This window comes from Bos mutus, chromosome 25 (assembly GCF_027580195.1).
Source record: "Bos mutus isolate GX-2022 chromosome 25, NWIPB_WYAK_1.1, whole genome shotgun sequence".
Classification (NCBI taxonomy): Eukaryota; Metazoa; Chordata; class Mammalia; order Artiodactyla; family Bovidae; genus Bos; species Bos mutus.
The window spans coordinates 34,302,583-34,321,618 of record NC_091641.1 but is presented as its reverse complement, the minus strand read 5'-3'; the positions used below and the strand labels follow the sequence as shown (position 1 = coordinate 34,321,618).

General features: G+C 52.1%; 1 protein-coding gene across 1 annotated transcript in view; it reads right to left on the bottom strand.

Annotated features, from left to right (window-relative positions):
• Positions 1 to 2,172: 2,172 nt before the first annotated feature.
• Positions 2,173 to 19,036, bottom strand: part of USP7 (ubiquitin specific peptidase 7) — a 53,806-nt gene continuing 36,942 nt past the window's right edge. Inside the window, 23 exon segments of the mRNA XM_070362984.1 lie at positions 2,173 to 2,746; positions 3,085 to 3,175; positions 3,305 to 3,376; positions 3,465 to 3,584; positions 4,224 to 4,323; positions 5,090 to 5,190; positions 6,134 to 6,211; positions 6,299 to 6,407; positions 6,845 to 6,912; positions 7,489 to 7,642; positions 8,511 to 8,611; positions 8,896 to 8,963; positions 9,053 to 9,145; positions 9,869 to 9,974; positions 10,130 to 10,231; positions 10,499 to 10,633; positions 11,291 to 11,421; positions 11,641 to 11,785; positions 12,487 to 12,643; positions 14,014 to 14,123; positions 15,811 to 15,893; positions 18,076 to 18,178; positions 18,280 to 18,360. Coding sequence (XP_070219085.1) covers positions 2,640 to 2,746; positions 3,085 to 3,175; positions 3,305 to 3,376; positions 3,465 to 3,584; positions 4,224 to 4,323; positions 5,090 to 5,190; positions 6,134 to 6,211; positions 6,299 to 6,407; positions 6,845 to 6,912; positions 7,489 to 7,642; positions 8,511 to 8,611; positions 8,896 to 8,963; positions 9,053 to 9,145; positions 9,869 to 9,974; positions 10,130 to 10,231; positions 10,499 to 10,633; positions 11,291 to 11,421; positions 11,641 to 11,785; positions 12,487 to 12,643; positions 14,014 to 14,123; positions 15,811 to 15,893; positions 18,076 to 18,178; positions 18,280 to 18,360 — 2,415 coding nt within the window. The 3' untranslated portion in view covers positions 2,173 to 2,639.

The following is a 19,036-nucleotide window of genomic DNA, read 5'->3' as shown; positions in this document are numbered from 1 at the left end:
CTGGCCTGATTGTTCCCTGGTGGCTCAGTGGGTAACATATCTACCTGCAATGCAGAAGACCAAGGTTCAATCTCTGGGTTGGGAAGATCCCCTGGAGAAGGGAATGGCAACCCACTCCCGTATTCTTGCCTGGGAAATCCCATGGACAGAGGAGCCTGGCAGGCTACAGTCCATGGGGTAGGAAGAGTTGGACATGACTTACCGACTAAATCACCACCACCACCACCAGGAACATAAGCCCATGCCATGTTGGAAGATCCTACATGGCACAGGTAAGACCTGACTCAGCCAAATAAACTTAAAAAAATTAAATCAGTGATCAAAATTCACCTTCTGCTACTTCAGCCACATTTTAGATACTCAGTGGACACTGGGGGCATGTGGCTCTCTCCCTGGGCAGGGGCACAGAGCATCCCCCAACCCGCCATGACTTAGGTCATTCTACCGGGCAGTGAGTGGTCAGGACGCCAAGGCCTAGACTGGCAGAGATGCCAGCACACGCTCAGTCGCTCAAGTCCTGTCCAACTCTGAGACCCCATGGGCTGTAGCCTGCCAGGCTCCTCTGTCCACGGAATTTTGCAGGCAAGAATCCTAAAGTTGGTTGCCATTTCCTATTTGAGGAAATGCCAGTATCGCCCATCTCGCAAGAGGGATCTGTGGTTTGACCTTGACATTTGAAATGGATGTTTGCAAACAGTTTGCTCCTCTAATCAAGGAGACTGTCCCACTGTACTGCTTCTGGTAGTAACAGGAACCTCAAGCCCCTCGAGAACGATACACTGTGGTTCTGGGGTCCCCAAACGAGGAGTTATTTTCAGGTTCAGCCCCACCCTGCCCCCGCTACCCCCATCGGTTTTATGAACTTGGACTCAAGGCTATGGCTGGGAGGGAATGGAAAAGAATCGCATGCAATGTGTGCTGACCACCCACACTGTGAAATGGCCTTTGAGAAAAGCCTTCTAATAACTTGGGAGTAAGTTTCAGTGACCCAAGACCATCATCTACCATCGGCCAAAACCTAAAAACCAGAAAATCCCGAATACGTTAATAAATGTTCAAAGTTGCGCACCCAGAGAGTGACTTTCTGCAGAAGACAGCGCCATCTATGGTCACTGCGGGGCCCCGGGCAGGAAGGCCCTCCCCCAGGTGGAGAGCAGCCAGCGGACACCCTGTGTCAGGTGGGGGTCGCGAGGCCACCTCCCCCTGGACCACACCTTCGGCCATTCCCGTATTTACGGTCATCTTAGTGCACTAGACTCCTGCCTGGAAAACCTCAATCTCTTAAGCTTCCACAGGAGGAGGAAGAGGAGGCAAGAACGCCCAAAACCTTGCCATGAAGTGATTAAATGTTCCCCGGGCCTACCTGCAAGGAGAGCTGATGGCTCCCTCAACTTCCACGTCAACTCACTGAATTATCATTTTTATAGAAAATTTTATTCAACATACAACATTTTCCAGCAAAAAGGCAATATACAGGAAGAGTTGGTGTACACTGCTGCTACAGAAACAAACAAACAAAAAAGTACTGGAAAAGGATGAAAACTAAGTGTGATCTGCTGATTCTATTTTTACTGCACTCAAAACTAGACACGCGGCTGGCGTCAGCTCCAAAGGAAACGGCCGGACTGAAAGAAAGCCACACACGATGAATGTCAACATCAGTGGGGGCCACTCAGAGTCACCCGACAGAAGCCACCACCTCCTCCCCATGGTCAATTGTACATGTTCATTCATTAAATATACAATCTCATTTTTCCTTTTTTTTTTTTTTTTTTTATTTAACTTTTTTTTTTTTTTTAACTTTTTTTTATACAAAGTCAACAGCTTGCGAACACCAGTGGGCATACCCTCTTAGCTAAAAGGCCCTCCTTTCCTGGTTCCGTCTGTCCCATTTGAAGCAGACGAGTCTATTTATAATTTTTTCACCTGCTTGAATGAACTCTTGAGATCATTAGGTTTGCCCAGAGGCAGCATAGTACACCTTAATTGGATTTGAACAGTGTTTTTTTTTTCAGTTGAATAAAAAGACCCCAAAGTGTCTGGTCAAGCCTGTATTCAGTGCATCCGCTCTGCAAACGGGCTGTGGGACGCGGGGGCTGACGGAAGGGAGACGAGTTTATTAAAAAGACCCAGGCAGCCGGGGAGACCCAGGAAGGGGCGACAGGACACCAGTGAAGGAAAGAGCGCTATTTATTAGGTTGTGAGTTTCTCTGCTTCGCCTTTACAGATGCACAAAAGGTCATTGAAAGTATAACTGAGGGAAAGACGTCAGACGAGCCTAAACAGAAGACTTCCTAGCTGCGGGCTGGCGGCCGGGCCCCGGGGAGGGGGTCAGCCGCGCCCGCCCAGCGCCGCGCCCGCCGGCCGCTCCCCGACACGCTGACAGCGCCTGGCATCGTGGTCACCGTAAAATAACTCTCATTGGCATCCAAGCTTTATAAAAACACCTTCATTTTTCTCAAAAAGGGCAATCAATAGATACAGAGAAGCCAAACTGAACAGCCTCAACAAAATAAAATTAACACCAGCAGCAAATCCTCTTGCTGAAGACGTGGGGTGGTGCTCACGCACCAGAGTTCCCGGCTGTTGGTAAGGGGCACACCCACCGCGGTCCGCCTCGCCCGCCCCCGGGGAGGAAGTCAGTTATGGATTTTGATGGCCTTTTCAAGGTATGTGTAGCGACTCCTCTTCGGGGCTTTGTTGAAGTGGTCGAGCCCGAGCCACGGCCGAGGGTGAGACATGTTACCTGGTGGGGAGAGGAGACAGTCAGACCACTGAGCCAGCACTCGGGCCCTGGGGTCAGGAGAGGTCAAGGGGCCTCCTGGGCAGCATGGGTCCCACAGCCGGGACCCTGCACCCCACCAAGGTCACTGGCTCCCCGCGTGGCACTGTCAGGTGCTACCCCATTTGCCATCGTGTGACACCCACCAAAGTCACCGGAGGCAGGCTGCTGTCCCTCCCTGCTCCGCAGAGGACGAGAACGAGGCTCACTCCCCAGCCGGGAAAGGGAGGCCTGGCCCTCGAACCCAGGGCCACCTGCCCCCTGGGCCCCGATGGCCTGCGTCTCCGCGGGAGGGCTCTTACCAGGCTGAGGTTCAAAGTCTTTCAAGTTCACTTCATACTCATCTTCATTTATGTACTGATGTCGGCCCATCATCACAATTGCAAATTTAAACTGACAGACAAAACCAGAAAACTGCGTTAATTCCAAAGAGCAGCGAAACTCACACCGCGGGCAAAAAAAAAGTCAAGACTTTAGCATCCCACCCGACAAATGACTTGCCGGTTTCCAAGAAGCGTGTACCTTTTCAAACTCCTTTTCCTGGATGTCCAGCAGACTCTGAATCCGCTTCATCACTTCTCTGAAATGCTCGCCCTGCGGACCACAAAGGGCACGTATGCTCACACGGCTCACCAGGCGGGCGGACCCGGGGCGGCCAGCAGCCGGCAGAAGGGCACCTCACCTGGTGTATCCTCAGCAAGAACGGGATCCCGAACGTCCCGAACACCTCCTTGTGGAAATGAGCCACCGTGATGAGCATCTCGTTCTCCTTGTCGATGTCTACCTGGTCCAAAGGTATTTCCTGGGGACACACACAGTGGACAGACGTTCGGTTGAGGCCAACACAGCGCTGCACGTTTTAATCCCGAGCTCTTGACTCGTTCCTCCAGCAAGGAAGCGAGGGCAGATTTTTGCCACAAGGTCACGTTAGGGGCTCATGAGAATGATGAGGGTTTAAAGTCAGAAGAAAGATCTAAACCTCAAAGAAAACACCGAGTTTTAAGAAACTAAATGGTGAATCATTGCAGCTACTGGGGCAATCTCAGCCGCTTTACAATTAACAGGGCTCGATAATTTCTGACTAGACGTAGTGACCCACCACTAAAATAAATTTCTAAGCACGAACAAGCGAGGCATTGGGAGTGGGGGAGTGGGGCGGGGGCCTTGGGGGCAGATGGACAGCGGTGACAACTGTCCAACAATATGGACGTACTCATGTCACCAAATGAAGCGGACACTTGAAACAGCAGCTTTTAGGTCAGGTCTACTCTATCAACATTTAAATTTTCAAAACCTGGGAGAATTAACCCCAGGGATGGCAGCATGTTCTGGGAGTCGCTGGTTACCTGAACAAGCCATGGCCCCCACCTCCCACCAGGTCATAGCAACCCCCTCCCAACTCCCCAACCCCCGCCCTCCACTGCAGTCAGAGAACACGCACCTCTATTCGAAACGTTCGACTCGTCGCAGGAGATAAACATTCTAATAGTTCATCTTCTTGATGCACACCAATAATTTTGTAGCTTACAATTTCTAGCAGCCTGTGCAAAGCAAGGAAGAAAATACAAACTCATGGGGAAAAACCAACAAATGCTTTTCTACAAGGGTTTTATTACAAAGTTATGGAGATCTGCTTGTCCTTATGAAGATCTGAAGTGTCAAAAGCAGGTATCCGTGGGGAGCAGACAGAACACTGGCCACGGGTCCCCTAGGAAAGCATGGGAAGGCCAGTCTGAAGGGGACCCTCAGGCCAGGGCCCGGGGAGGGACCTGTGCAGGCCTTTCCCACAATGGTTCCAGAGTAAGCAGGGTTGGTGATATTCTTCTCACTCGTTAGATAATAAAGGCCTCATTCTTCTGTTAATTTTGCAAAGAAAACATTCCGGGGACCAACAGCCCGAAAGACTGTTTCATCCTCTGTGCTGCCCAAAAGACAAGTGGTAAGAACCGCACCCAACTCTCGGAAATAAAAACTGATCATCAAATCTGGTGCTTCTTCCCTCGGCCCGAACATGAGAGAAATGGAGGAGAAGCGACCCGATCTCCCCAACACAAGCGAGCCCCAAGTTTTCCAGTTTCAGCTGATCATTCTGCTTGAGTTCACTCTTCTCTGCTTGGCTTTTTCTGCCTGAATTTCCCTTTGCACTGCTGCTAATTAGTGTCAAGAATTAGGGAGGGAAAAACCATGAAATATTTAAATAAACTGCTGCCAAGGACAGAAAAGCTGAGTACAGTGATGATGCGTCGGGGGCAATGGTGGGGTCGGGCTGGGGCCACCCCAACCTCTCCACCTTAGGGAAATACTCGCCTAAGTTTCCCTGATGCCTTCTCGCCGAGCTCCACAGCCTTTTTACATTCCTCTAACAGGTCCCGGACGCACCCGTGCTTGTCTGGATATAGTGTTATTTCCTAAGAAATGACAAGATCAAGGCTTTAGGGGAACCACGACACATGCGGGGCCTGTGCACTCAGCTCCAACACCTCCCCACCGACCTTCACGCAGACCACCCGCCCAGCCTGGGACCCACCCCACAGCGCTGTGCATCTATCAAAGGCCATGTTGAGGCAAAAAGCTCACGGTTCCCAGGACAGCTCCTCAGAATTTCTCCCCCGAACAGTCACTAAGAGCCTGTCCAGTTGTCAACGCTGAGACAGAGGACAAGGCCCAGGGTGGACCTTGTGTCCTCACTGGGACAGGGCACGCAGCGGGCAACACTGATGCCGTGTGCTCCAGGTCCCTCTCTACCCAGTGGGGCCAGAGAGGCGAACGGCTAGGGGTCTGACTTGCCAGAAGAGCCACCTAACACGGGGCAGGGTGCCTGCAAGGTGCCAGGAGAGGCTGCCGGCCCCAGGGCCGAGCATCCAGGTCCCCGTCGGTGACAGCAGTCCCCGATACCGTCACACCGTCACTCCGCTGCAGCCCCGGGGGCCGGGGGAGGACAGAGCTCACCCCACCTCCCATCTAGTTCTCAGACTCTGGGGCAGGGTCTCTAACACACGCAGTGGCTTATGAGCTTTCTTTGGCTGTTTCAGTTATCAAGGTCTTGTTGTTTAGTCGCTTCAGTCGTGTCCAACTCTTTGTGACCCTATGGACTGTAGCCCACCAGGCGCCTCTGTCCACGGGGTTCTCCAGGCAAGAATACTGGAGTGGGGTTGCCATTCCCTTCTCCAGGGCATCTTTCCGACACAGGGATAAAACCCATGTCTCCTGCATTGCAGGCAGATTCTTTTCCTGCTGAGCCACCAGGGGAGCCCTTTGACCCTGTTACCAGGAGTTTTTCAAGGCCTAAGTAGAGAGAAACAATAAACAAGCCACAATAAGAATAAAATTTCATATCACGAAAATACTTACCTCTTCCCTAAATTGGCTGTTTAACCATATACACTTAAAACTTCGCCTGTTCTCAAAGTCTGTGATTTTCATCTTAAGCTGTTAAGAAAAGAGAAAGGCATTGTAGGCCCGCCCCAACAGAAACCCGGGGCTTCCGTGGCCACGGTCTGCTGCTCGGGCGCGTACCTGCTGGTAGTACAGTTTCTTGGGCTGCCTGGGCTTGAAGAACTGTAGCAGGTCTCTCAGAGTCCCTTCGTAATTATGTCTCAGAGGGTTGCCCGGGCCATCCCTGTAACTACACGAGAAAACAGTGCGTCAGTACAGGCTCGTTCATTTCCTGAAACACACACCTGGGAGTGAGCATCAACGCAAACTCCGCCCTGCCCCCTCGCCCTGCTCGTGGCCCCCATCCCTGGTCCCCAGTCCTGCGTCTGTCACACGTGAACGTTCTCTGAACGGTACACGGAGTCCCGGCTGGGACGGGCCCAGCCAGAACACGGGAGGGGAGGCGTGCGGTCTTTAGAGTAAGGCTGGCGTTAGACAAGGCTGCCAGCTATTCTGACGCCTTGGAACAGTGGGCTCAAGATGTGAGTGGTGACAATTCTATGCTGAAACTAGGCAAGGCGAGGTGGCCGGCTGTGAGCTGTGTCCATCGAGGGCTCTAACTAACGGATGGGCTACGGGAAGCATGCAGGCAGGACCCGACGGCGGGCATCTGCGCATGTGGCTCACCCTTGAGACTTGAAGAACTGGAGCAGCATCGGGTCGGTGTTGAGCCTCTGGGCGACCGTCTTTGCCACCTGGGGGGGAGCAGAGAGTGAGGCTTCCATCCGCAGAGCAGACTGAGCCAGGCCCATGCACTTAGCACTGACTGACTGCTTAATGTTCTTAAAAAATGGGGCATAAGCTGCCAGAATTTAAATGCCCCAGAAATTTACTATTTAACAGGAATAAACTATATTTCTTAGTATGTATCCACGGGAACAGCATATCTGAGGAAGAACTTTAGAAGCACTTTTCACTTTAAATGGGGACGTCTATATTTTCTTTAGACGATTTTAATAGCTCACACCGCATATTAAAACAGAAGCAAAGCTGCTGTTAAAATTATGATCTCTGAAACCACCTTATGCCAGGGGTAGGGAGGATCTTGAAGAGAACATGGCTGGGGGCGGGGGAGTCAGGGGACAACTGCTTCTGGTCCTCTGGCACCGACAACACCAACCAGCCTGGAGCAGGAACTTCCTCAGACAGTGGATAGTAACCCCTCCCCCAGAACCAAATCCACTGCACAGCCTCATGGGCAAGACAGTTTTAACGTAAGAAGGCAGTCTTCCTGGTGTGGAATCTGAAGGGAAGAGTGTTTGATCCAATACCTGGAAATAATTCATCCTGTTTGACAGCGTCACCACGAATCCGGGATCGTTGGGGATCGTTTTATCACAGAAAATCACATCGACACGGTGGTAGAGGTCTCGGAAGTATTCCTTTGCAGTGGGTAATTCACTGTTATCGTTTTCGGGGTCATCCCTGGGGAAGCGGGAGAAACACAGACGATCGAAGTCCAGGCCAAGGTTCACTGTTCGCTTGTTTTAAAAAGGCGCCGTCTCCCAAGCAACAGGGGCACGAGCGCTGCAGATGTGAACTCAGGCCAGCGCTTCCCGAAGCCGGGAGCCTGCCCGGCCACCAGGAAAAGGGCACCGCGGACAGAGGTGTGCCCTGAGCGGCATAGGGCAGCTGCTCTCCACGCCTGATCTCACTCCCGAAACACAACGGTGCCCTCTGGACAAGGGGGAGGCCTCAGGACGCACGGCGGGGCCCACCCTGCCAGCTGTGCAGGGTCCCCTCCCTGACCGGGGCTCGGTGGGCTGGCACTTTCCTTCAAAGGAAGCCCGTCACCACTAAACCTACAGTCCTCACTGCCTGGCCCTTAAGGAGAAGTCTGCTGCCCCACTCTTGGCCCCGTGTGCGGTGGCCTCCCCGTGGCCAGGGTCCAGGACTGTCCTGCCCAGCCAGAAGGCCGCAGGAGCCCGGCTGTGTCACCAGGCTGCCTTCAGACCACACACCTGTTGGCTCTCAAGCAGACAGACTTAAGCGATTACCCGACTAGGTGCAGGCTAAGGAATTTCATGTTTTCAGGAAAACACAACACTTTCGCTATTCCATAAAGACCTCTGTCCCCCTGCAAATAGTTATCACGCTCACTGTCGCCATTTTTAGGAACTAAAACCATTCAGTGAAGAAAAAGCTCACCACCCCTAACTCCCAAACTCAAGAGGCTCAACACGCTGCCAACATCAAACAAAACGTGTCTCAGGGTCTAGAGGTGATCTGTTTTCTGGTTCCAGGACTTTGGATCTTCGTGCAAAGAGAGAAAAGCCCTTCAAAGGGTACGTACTTCTGAAACACTATAATGTCACCATCCATTAGCTCATCGAGGGCTTTGTCAAGAGACACATCGTAGTCCTGAATTCTCTCTGTTAAATTCGGTTTAACTTCCTGCAGTGAAAGAAACGGTATGGTTATAACGCAACACCTGTCCAGTGTTTAATACCACCACACACTGAATGTCCTTCCTCTACACCCAATTCCATCAGCTCTACGTTTTTAATAATAATCATGGACACCCAGAGGGGACAGTCAGAAGTGGACAGAGAGAATCCTGACACCACCCCACTTGGCTGTGGTCTTCACACTGCAAATTCAGGGGAGCCACACAGACAGGACCTGTCCTTCCCAAACCACCACCGACAAGAGGATTACAGAAAAATAAGGATCCAAACCTCATAGAGGATAAGGCTAGTATCCTGGATAAATCCTGCTCTGTCACACATAACCGGGAGCAAGTCACCTAGGTTCAAGAAAAATAAGGAATCCAAGGCTGCGACATGTGGCGACTTGAGCAAAACCCGCTCGGAAGGCGACTGCAGTCAGACTTACGTATTTTACAGGATATTGGTGTGTAGATATGCCCACAGTAATTCAAGCTCCGTGTTTTGGGATCGTACATCTTCAAAAATAACATCACATCATCTGCAGGGTTAACAGACAGGCTGTGTTGGGATCTTCCAGTCAGTGCAATGCTAATACATATCCACAGTAAGCTTCAGGAACAACTGAACCGACAGCATGGAGCACTGGTGGTTACTGCGTGCCACAAGGGTTCTTAGAGGCTGCGCCCAGGACTGGAGCGTCATTTCAAACATGAACCCCAAGGAGGCGCTGCATTTGAAGCAGCGAAGATGAGAGAAAGTGCAGAGAACGTAGGAAACCTAGTTTCGAGACCCTAAACTCACTAGCTACCAGGGGGTACCTGTTCAGGGTTGTGTCTGCGTTTTTGCCAGAGAAGTGACCACTTGAAGGAATACAAAAGAGCACACTCAGACCCACCTGTTTTGTAAATAAAGTTGTGCTGCAGCAGGGCCACTTGGTTGCTTCAATGGCAGGCAGAGGGTCATGGCCCACAAAGTGCCAAGTATTTATTGCCAGCCCTTGAGAGTGACCCTGCTCCGTCCCCTGTCACGTGCAGAGCAGCAGAGCAGGGGACATGACCAGTGGCCGCCACCTTCTCTTCACCCGCCAGATACTACAGCCCATAGTCGGTCTGACTTGACCTGACCATAGAGATGTTAACGAGTATTCTGGGGACTAGTGAGATTTCTTTGTGAGAAAATGCTTAGCCCTGTGTTTAGAACGATGGTCCAGGACTTAACTCTGCCCTCTGGGGGTGCCAGGCTGGGCGAGGGGGGCACTTACGATCTTTATCAAACTTGGGTAGCGTGGCTCCACTAGCAGCTAGCTCCGGATCAACTGTTTCCAGGAATATCGTCCAGGGGTTTTCATTATCACTGAGCTCAATCATCTATTTCCGAGAGAGGCCGGGTTTAGGAGACTTAAATGGCTGAGAGAGACTTGAGTAACTGACAAGTCCAATCCCTCGCCCCTGGGCCACAGGCCGCACAGCAGGGCCCGCAGCGTGCACCGCGCAAGCCCAGCCCAGCCGCTGGCCGCGCTCACCGTCTTGCTGCCGTCGGCCTCGTTGTCCAGCATGGCTGGCCGCTTGGTGCCGTTGCTCCTCGCCTGCATGGGCCACAACCGAATCTGATCTTGCGGGAATCCCTGGAAATATTCAGAGTTCAATTAATTGAAGCACAATCAGTTTGTAATCTCATTTGACATCAAGGTGATGGTTCTATGATTAGAAGGGGGATAAGTGATGCTGACACCTCTCCCCACGGGTGTGGGCGGCGGTGCGCTGGCAGCAGGGGGAGCCGATGAGGGCACAACTGGAAGGGAAGGAGCCCAGCAGGGCCGGCCCCGGGGGTGACTACCCACACGCGGGGGTGGAGGAGGGAGAGGACCACCCGCAGGGGGACACGCGCTCACCATGGTCTGAGAGAGGTTCTGGACAAACTCCGAAAGCGAGGAGTTTTTCAGCACTTTGAACACAGTGTATCTCACTTTTTCTTCATCGTACATATCGTTCCCTTGATGGCCACAAAACTGGTCCTCTGCGACAATCTGCCAAGAGGCGTGGAAACACAGGCCAGGGTTTACACCCAAAAGGCAGAACAGAACCAGGCCACACAGACGGAAGCCAAGGTTCTAACGCTAAGAGCAAGAGCGACTCGTCTTTTGCCTTCTTCAGAAGCCCCACGCAGAGAAACCCCAAATGACCAAGCATGAAGTCAGATATTCATTTATTTAGAAAAGACCAAACCGAACATTTCTATGCAGCCAGTCTAAACTTATCTGCAAGCTTTAACTGCAAGTTCACCTGGGTAAGAATCCCCAATTATAAAGCCAGGATGCACACGTACCTTTTACCCAGATGGTCAGTCAACTTGTTACAGTTGCCTGTTTTCTAACTGCAACTAAATCATGAACCAACAGGAGCCCTCGCCTACCCCGACAGCACTCTCCCGGGCCCTGCTCACCCGCTGTTCTCCAGGCCCCTGCCCGTTTCATGAACGCTCGCACACCGCTGCCTTCTCTGGCAGCTTGAGAACCTCTCCCATCCATCTAAGCCGCCCCCTGAATTGGTAAGAATACTCCAAACGGTCAGGGGACTAGCCTGAGCGTCCCCTAGGCTGTGTGCTCACGGGGCTCGCCTGCCCTGGCACCGTACTCGGGAGGAAGCCCAGGTCTGCGGAGCTGCCGTGCCAGCTGGAGGCTGACCTGCACTTGCATGTAGAGATGGGCCTCCTGCCGCTCCTTCCGCTTCTGCGCCTCGATCCTCTTCTCCTCCTGCAATCGTTCCACCAACTGCTGAGGGATGTCCTGGTCGGTGACAGCTTGTAAAACCTCACCTGGGGGACAAAGGCACCTGCCTTCACCTCTGTGCGTTACGCCAGCACAAACAAAGCCATTCTTTAGGGCAGCGCCGCTCTCCACCCTCAGTCCACATCCAAACCCACGGGCCCATGCCGGCTGCTCCCAGGCGGCCAGGAGGCAGGGCAAGCTGCACGCGTCCGCCCGCCGTCCGGAGGGGAGCTGGCCCGGCAAGGGCAGGCGCCCGGCGCACTCACTGAGCTTGGACTCGCGGATGTAGACCAGCATGTAGGCGTTGGTGCAGTGCCGCACGGACAGGTCGTCGTCGTGGCCCCCGTAGTTGTGCTCGATGGCTTCCTCCTTCGTGCACCTGGACACCACGTCGTCGTCAAACTTACACCACTGTGACGGGAACAACAGGGGTGAGGCACACAGAGGAGGAGGTGGCGTTTCCCTGAAACACATCCTCTGCCACGGGCGACCTGCAGAAACTCGCCAGCGCTCTCGCCTTCCTCGTCCCAAACTCCGGGGAAATTGCTGACATCCACCCACGGACAGTTTTTATAAGGTGCTCAGGTATCAGCCCAGCTTCAGCTCAGGCTCCATCTCAGTCCACCGGGCACTAACGCCTTCGGCTGCAGGCTCTGCACCTGGCCGTGGGGGTCCCCGCCTAAACTAGCAGGGCTCAGCCTGCTCTGTTCCTCGCTGGGCGTGGACACAGACCCCCCAGACCCGCATCTGCTCCGCCTGGTGAAGGTTACGTGATGGGATCCACGTGAACCAGGCAAAGCCAGAGCATTCATTATACATGGCACACGCGGGAACAAGCATCAGTCGCTGCCCCACCCTCGAGGGCCACAGATGATAAGCATCAGACGTAAAGGGATCCTGTCAGATCCAATGTCTGATACTAAGATTGTATATATAAAGGACTATCACAACTTAAATCCACTTTGAAAGTATCAGCAGTTAACACAGATCAGAATGTGTAGGCACGTCAGAGGCCAAGAAGGAATCCTTCGCCGCTAACGCCAAATCTAAAGCCATCGTCACTGAATTCCCACACAGCCTCCTGACCACCCCACCCCCGGACCCAGACTTACTTTGCCATCCCCTTTGGGGTTGAGATAAACCACATAATGTCCACCATGATTATCTCCACTATGAACTAGGACCGCATGAAGAATGTAATTTGCAGGGTCTTTAGGATCAGTTTTTTGCAAAAATTCATCAAGTGGTAACTGTTCAGGGAATTCAAACCTATTTAAAAACAAAAAAAGCATTTAAAGAGAAATCCAGGTTTCACTTCCGGTAAGATACTTCACTGTAAGGTTTTATTTGCTACCAGGCTCTCTAATTCATTGGCTCCTTGTTATGTGGAGAGGGCAGGGAATTTGACATGCAAGGTCCCCAGAACTCCTTCAGAGGACTCGCACATTGACAAAAATCTGAGGCTTGATTTGAGAAAAATGCCTGCAGAGTACTGACCGGAATCCCCTAATTCCAGGATATTGCGACAAAACACACTGCCTTTTCTAGGGAGTGGGTATCTCCTGGAGGACTGTGGTGGGAGGCAGAGCCCACCTCACACCGCCCTCAGGGACTCGGGGCCGGCATCATGCAATGTACCAAGTACTCTGCAGGCACTTTTCTCCAATCAAGCCTCAGATGCCAGAAATCAGGACTTCCATGTGACAGCTCATGACGTGAAAAAATGTCGGCAACTGATTCTAACAGGAAGAAAACCAAGGTGAGGGCCCCACAAAGCTCCGCGGCAGGGTGGACCAGCCTGCGGGCCGCTGGTCTGGAGCTCCGCCATCTCAGGGCCCGCGGTGAGGGGCAAGGGCGGACTAGCAGGCCCGGCTGCTGCGGGCCACGTGGTCGAGCCTCGCCCTCCCCGACAGTGACCGGCCAACGTCCAGGAGGCCGGTTACTATCAGGCAGTACCCTCTGACCAAGGGGTACAGAGTCACCGGTCCGAGTTCTGTCTGCTGAACCAGATGAAGCTGTGTGGGGTACCAAACTTTTACAGGTGCTTTAAGGGCCTAGAAAACACATGGGGCGGCGGGGGGAGCACACCCACCAACACCAGCAGCCCTGATAATTCCAGCACATTCTGCAAGTCGATAGGAACCCAGAGACAACAAGCCATTGGAGAATCCTGGGTAAAGTAATACAGGGATATCGAGCCCCACTTCTAGGGCAAGCAGAGCCTGAGCAGCAGAAAGCACCCGCCCCGGGGCATCATCTGCCTAAGGATAGACAGAGGTGCTCCCTGCGCAGCAAACATGGGTTCACAGCCCCTGAAGCCATCCCTTCAAAAGTGAGATCAGACTTCCCCAGTGGCCCAGTGGTTGGGACTCCACGCTCCTCGTGCAGGGCGCACGGGTTCGCTCCTTAGTCGGGGAAGATGCCACGTGCCGTGAGGCTCGGCCTCCCAGTGCACTGCCCCCCTCCACCCCCAGAAAAGTTTGTCCTGAGGTGTCTGTCTCGGGACACCTAGGCAGAGGGGAAACCTAAACAAATGAGAGATGACAGCGAGAATACAAAGACTTTAACAAGCCACCGAGCCTACTCCCGAGCCAGGATGCTGGGCCAATCTTAAGTCTCACGAGCCCACTCCAGATTACCTGTCATTGATCTTGATGTTTTGGTCCGTCTGAGGATCGTACATGAACCGCATCAGTTGCAGATGTAACACTGGGGGCAACGTCAGGAATTTCACTCCTTTTTCTGCCTCCTGAACATTGAAAAAGAAACGCAGGTTTAGTTCGCCTCTGGTTACTTCTCCCAGCCACCAAAGCATTTCACAGCAGGATGGGAACACGCAGGGGACGTCTGCTGGGGAGACAGGTACGGGGGCCTGTAAATGCTCTACGTGTGAGATCTCCTCTCAGTCTGCATCACACTATCTTATTGCCCAGTGACAAGGACGGGGAAGGAAACCAAGTCGCAGTCTCGCTTGCTGCCCTAGAAACACAGTCATTAGACTCTGAAATTCTGGAGTGTGAGAAAACCAAAAGGAAGAGAGGAAAGCTGCCTGTGGGCACTATTGGTTCCCGGGGCCGTCAGTGCTGGCCGTCCACTCCCACTTCTGAACACACTCCCTCTTGCTAACAGCAAGGTCCCCTGCCCGCTGGCACGGCCCCTGCCCAGCCCCCATCTCACTCCCCCACCTCCGCTCCGCCTCGGCCAGCTCTTTCCTCACTAAAAGCAGCCTTGGCCGAATCCAGCCGCCACCAGGCCATCAGCCCTTCCTTCTGAGCTGTGAACCTTAGGTCCAACACCCGTGAGGAAACGCCCACCTGGAGGAACGGGTGTCCACAAGCAGCCACACCTATGTGGCAAGGTTCTCTGATGTACATTCTCGTATTTAGAGAACAGGGCAGTTCTGGGAAGAAAACCAAAAACCCAGGAACCCACTGCCACGCAAAGGAAGGGCATGGTTTGGGGCCACTCGGGAGAATAACAGAAGGCTCCTGTTTCTTGGCCACTGTCTCCAGAGACTCTGATTCTAATACACATACTGCTCACCCAGACTCTAAAACATTCAGTGTGGGTAAGGGCGCTTCTTGTGACTTGTGTTTCCTAAGTATACAGCAGCATGTTCCCTAAGAGACTTCCTGATCTACACCCTAGCACCCCGAGTGGCCTGACCCGGTAGGAGGACAGCAGGTCTGTGGCTCACTGCAACACGGGTTCACTCGCACACACACTGCTTTAGCAAGCTTGGTAAACACGGGGCAGTCTGAAACACTCATGAATTAGCTGAGCCAGTCGGTTGAGATTTACGGGGCCGGGTGGTTGGACCCATGTGGACGCTGCTGATCCACCAAGCAGCCTGACCGGCAGCCTGCACAGGCCGCAGGCCACACCCTGTGACCGCAGACTGTGGCTGGGTCACACCCTCAGGGCCCCTCGGAGTTCCTGCAAGGCCGAGTGGCAGAGAGGCGGGGACACCGAGCGCTTGTGCAACAACAGAAACGCGCTCCTCACGCTGGAAGTCAGGATTCTCAGAAAACTAGCAAGAAAGGCAGGCCAAGCACCATCGCCACCAGCCACCAAAAGTGGAGTCCAGTGACTGAGCAGCTCTCCCTGTGCCCCAGAGAGACAGGAGAGTGCCGAGGACGCGCTGAGTCAGGGGCAGCATAGGATGGAGTGGGAGGGGCAGGGGAGTCGGGTGACAGTCCACGCCTCCAATCCACAGGAGGCTCAGCCACCTCCTGCCCACGGCCTCCCCAGCCGGGCACCAGCGACAAGACCAGCTCTCTGCTGTCACGTCCAGACTGAGAAACACGATCCTTCTGCGCGCTCCACACCAGCAGCGCGTGGACAGACTCTAGGAGGTCTCCAGCTCGTGGTTAAGCGCGGGGTCTGAACACAGAGCACCAGGACCGGAGGGGACAGCAGCCCACAGTCTCAGTTACCTGCAGGCCGTGCTCCCCGGCGTCGTATTTATTGTCCCCGTCCAGCTGTTCTACCGCCACGTAGTCCACAAACGATTCAAATACTTTCAGGAGAGAGAGGGAGGAAAGTCAGCCAAAGTTATCACTTAAGCTTCGATTATAACACAGCCAACCGCTCAATTCAGGTGCCAGAGAGGAACGAACATACCAACAACCGCAGCCGTGAACACGAACTCCCAGGTCTGCGCCTTCACTGACCCAGGGAAATGTGTACACTCTTAAGCAAACAGGGTGCTGCTGAGTTGGCCAGAAAATTTGTTTGGCTTTTTCGTAATATCTTACAACATTATCTTGTCTTATGATAACATGGAGTGGATGTTTTATTAATAACAACATCAGCAACATTAGAAACAGCCGAGAATGCGGCCACGTGTAACTCTGAACACTAGAACCTAAGTGTTCTCACCCCCTAAATTTAAAACATAAATGGTAGTGAAATAATGGATGGGTCCACTGACTAGACAGGGAGTAACTCCCTCACAATATCCATGCACATCAAATCATGATGAATACTTGTTAACCCTTTATGATTGCATCAGTTATACCACCAGAAAGCTGAAAAGGAAGAACCCAGAATTCATCCAAGGATGGTAGCCAATGGACCAGCACAAGAGTCTAGAAACAGGCCTACACAGATACACAGGGCTCACTGCTGACAGGGGCAGGCAGAACACCTCAGGGCCACATTGGCCCCAAGTAGAAAGGAACTGCTCTGGGTGGATTGGAGATCAACAGAAAAGATAAAAGAATTGTCTGATGACTTCAGGGAAGGCATTCTTAGGCACAAAAAGCAGAGTGAAACACTGGATTTCACAATTATGAAATTCTGTTAAACAAATGGCTAGATGGCAAGAGCAAAAAAAGTGAGCCCCAGATGCGGGAAGAGCCCCAAAACCCAGCCCAGCGTCCAGAGGCCATGAGGAAGCAGCAGCACGGTGGTCGTGATGCGGAGCAAGCAGCGCGCCCCCCGCACTGGACCTTATTACAAGGGCAACAACCTCTTTCATACGCCGAGTGAAGGCAGTGCAGGACCCCCGTGAGCCTCCAAGGCCCCAGCTCACTTTCTGGACCTTCCAGGTGGCAGCGCTGAGGAGGGAAACCCCAGAATTGCAGAGAGTGTGGGGATTATAGAGGCCCCAGGCAGCTGGCCTCTGCAGGATAGAGGGCCCAGGAGAGCGCAGGCAATGTGCTGAGGCTTCTCCGAGAGCCTTGCTGAGCACTGACCAGGGAGGGTCAGTCCCCACAGCTCACCCCAGCCTGGAACAGCCCTGCCCTCTGCAGCCACAGTGAGAAAGCCCCACAGGGACGGGACCTCGGGCAGAAAACCTGCCAGATACTGCCTCAGTTGTGGGGACAACTGAACCCCACAGTTGCAGCAAGAGACCACGCTTAAATAGGCCTCGAAAGCATCAACTATCTCCATATAACTGAAATGTGCCCCAGAACAGAGGTGAAGAACAGCCAACACAAACAAGATAAAAATCACGACAGCTGGCATCTGATGAAAGACAACTGGACAGGCAACAGGGCTGGAACTCACAGCCCGTGATGAAAAACGAGTCGACGGAGATAGATCCAGAAATCATAGGATTAGCAGACACGGACATCAAGTTACCGTGAACGACATTCCACACGTTCCAGGAGATATCCAAATCACCAATGAGCTTTTGAAGAGGTGAACTCTCCCTGACTTCTAGGCAAATGCAAATCAAACCCAAGACAGCACCATCTTCCACCATCCTGATGACTAACTGGATGTGGAACAAGTGTTCACACCTTGCTAAGGGGTGGCAGGGATAAATGGCTGCTTCTGTTAAGCTCAAAAAGAATGGCTTGCAAAGTCCTGTGTTATATCCCCAAAGCGGAATACTACACAGCAAGGAAAACGATCAGGTAACTGCTGTCACAAGTGCACGGAGGCAACGCTGAGAGAAAGCAAACCGACAATTACAAGACTATGTCCTATGTGCTCTGTCCTTGTAAACTAACCCAGCAAAGGATGTTAGAAGCCGAGTTCCCCGGGAGGAGAGGCAGGCAGTGGCAGCAAAGGGCCAACGTCTTCCTTAATTAGCAAACGTTTTAGTTTCTTGGCCTGAGTGGGGTTATCTGTCTGTGTTCATGAGATACATTCGTCATTTGGGCCATTCTCTATAGTGTATTTCAATAAAAACCACTAGCATCAATGAAGCATTACAATGAATTATGAAAAGGTTGTGCTATATGTACACAGAACTTACTATTTTTCTTTCCCTTTTATACTTAGCTGGATATCATAATAATCTTCTCTTCTATCAGACCGGTAGTCTACTTCTTTACACTGGATATAAGACTACAAATAAGGAAAATAAGGTGGCTTAAGCATTAAGCGTCAAAATACGGACAATGAAACATTTTTACACAAATCATTGTTTAAAACTGGTCATCACATACCACCATCTTGCCTCTGAATAATTTAGGTATGGTGCCTTCTACACATGTGCCTTTCATCTTGTTTTCCACATTATCAAGCAACTGGAAGAGAAAGTTTTGGCTTTCAGAAAATGTTACGCTTAAGCATTATGCAGTAATTTGAAACGTGACTAGGAAATTTCAATGGTCAAAGAAATTCTAGACTATAAATATTATGACCTTTAGCATGCAATTATCAAAAACATACAAAATCTTCTTTCTTGGTTGGATATTTACAAAAATAACTACATGCAACAGTTGGGATTAACCCCCTATACAGCCTTCGGAATGAATTAGTAACTTGTAGCGCCTTCAGAAGCGTCTTTATATCATTTTACCTCTGGGGAAAGCATGTAAATTGAGCACTAAACTTAACTCGTATTGGTCCACACCAAGAGATTAATGAGGTTGAGCCTGTCAACAGGATTGACTGGTTTGTCCATGGATATTTAATGAACTGGATTCAATCCAGCTAGTGCTGCAAAAAAGAAAACACACCTTGCCCAGCCAATCACCTTGAATTGCCATTTCGCGTGTGTGTGCGTGTCTTGCATCACGACTGGAAGAGTGGGTGCCTGCTAGGGACCAGAGGCGGTTTGGGGGGGAATCACCCACACAAAGGTCTGCCTCCACCAGGACTCGTGTCTCGGGTTACTAACTGGTAGATTACGCCAATTTAACAAATTAACAGTCCACTACCTGTATGGTTTCCCCTCACACTTTCCTACCAAATCATTTT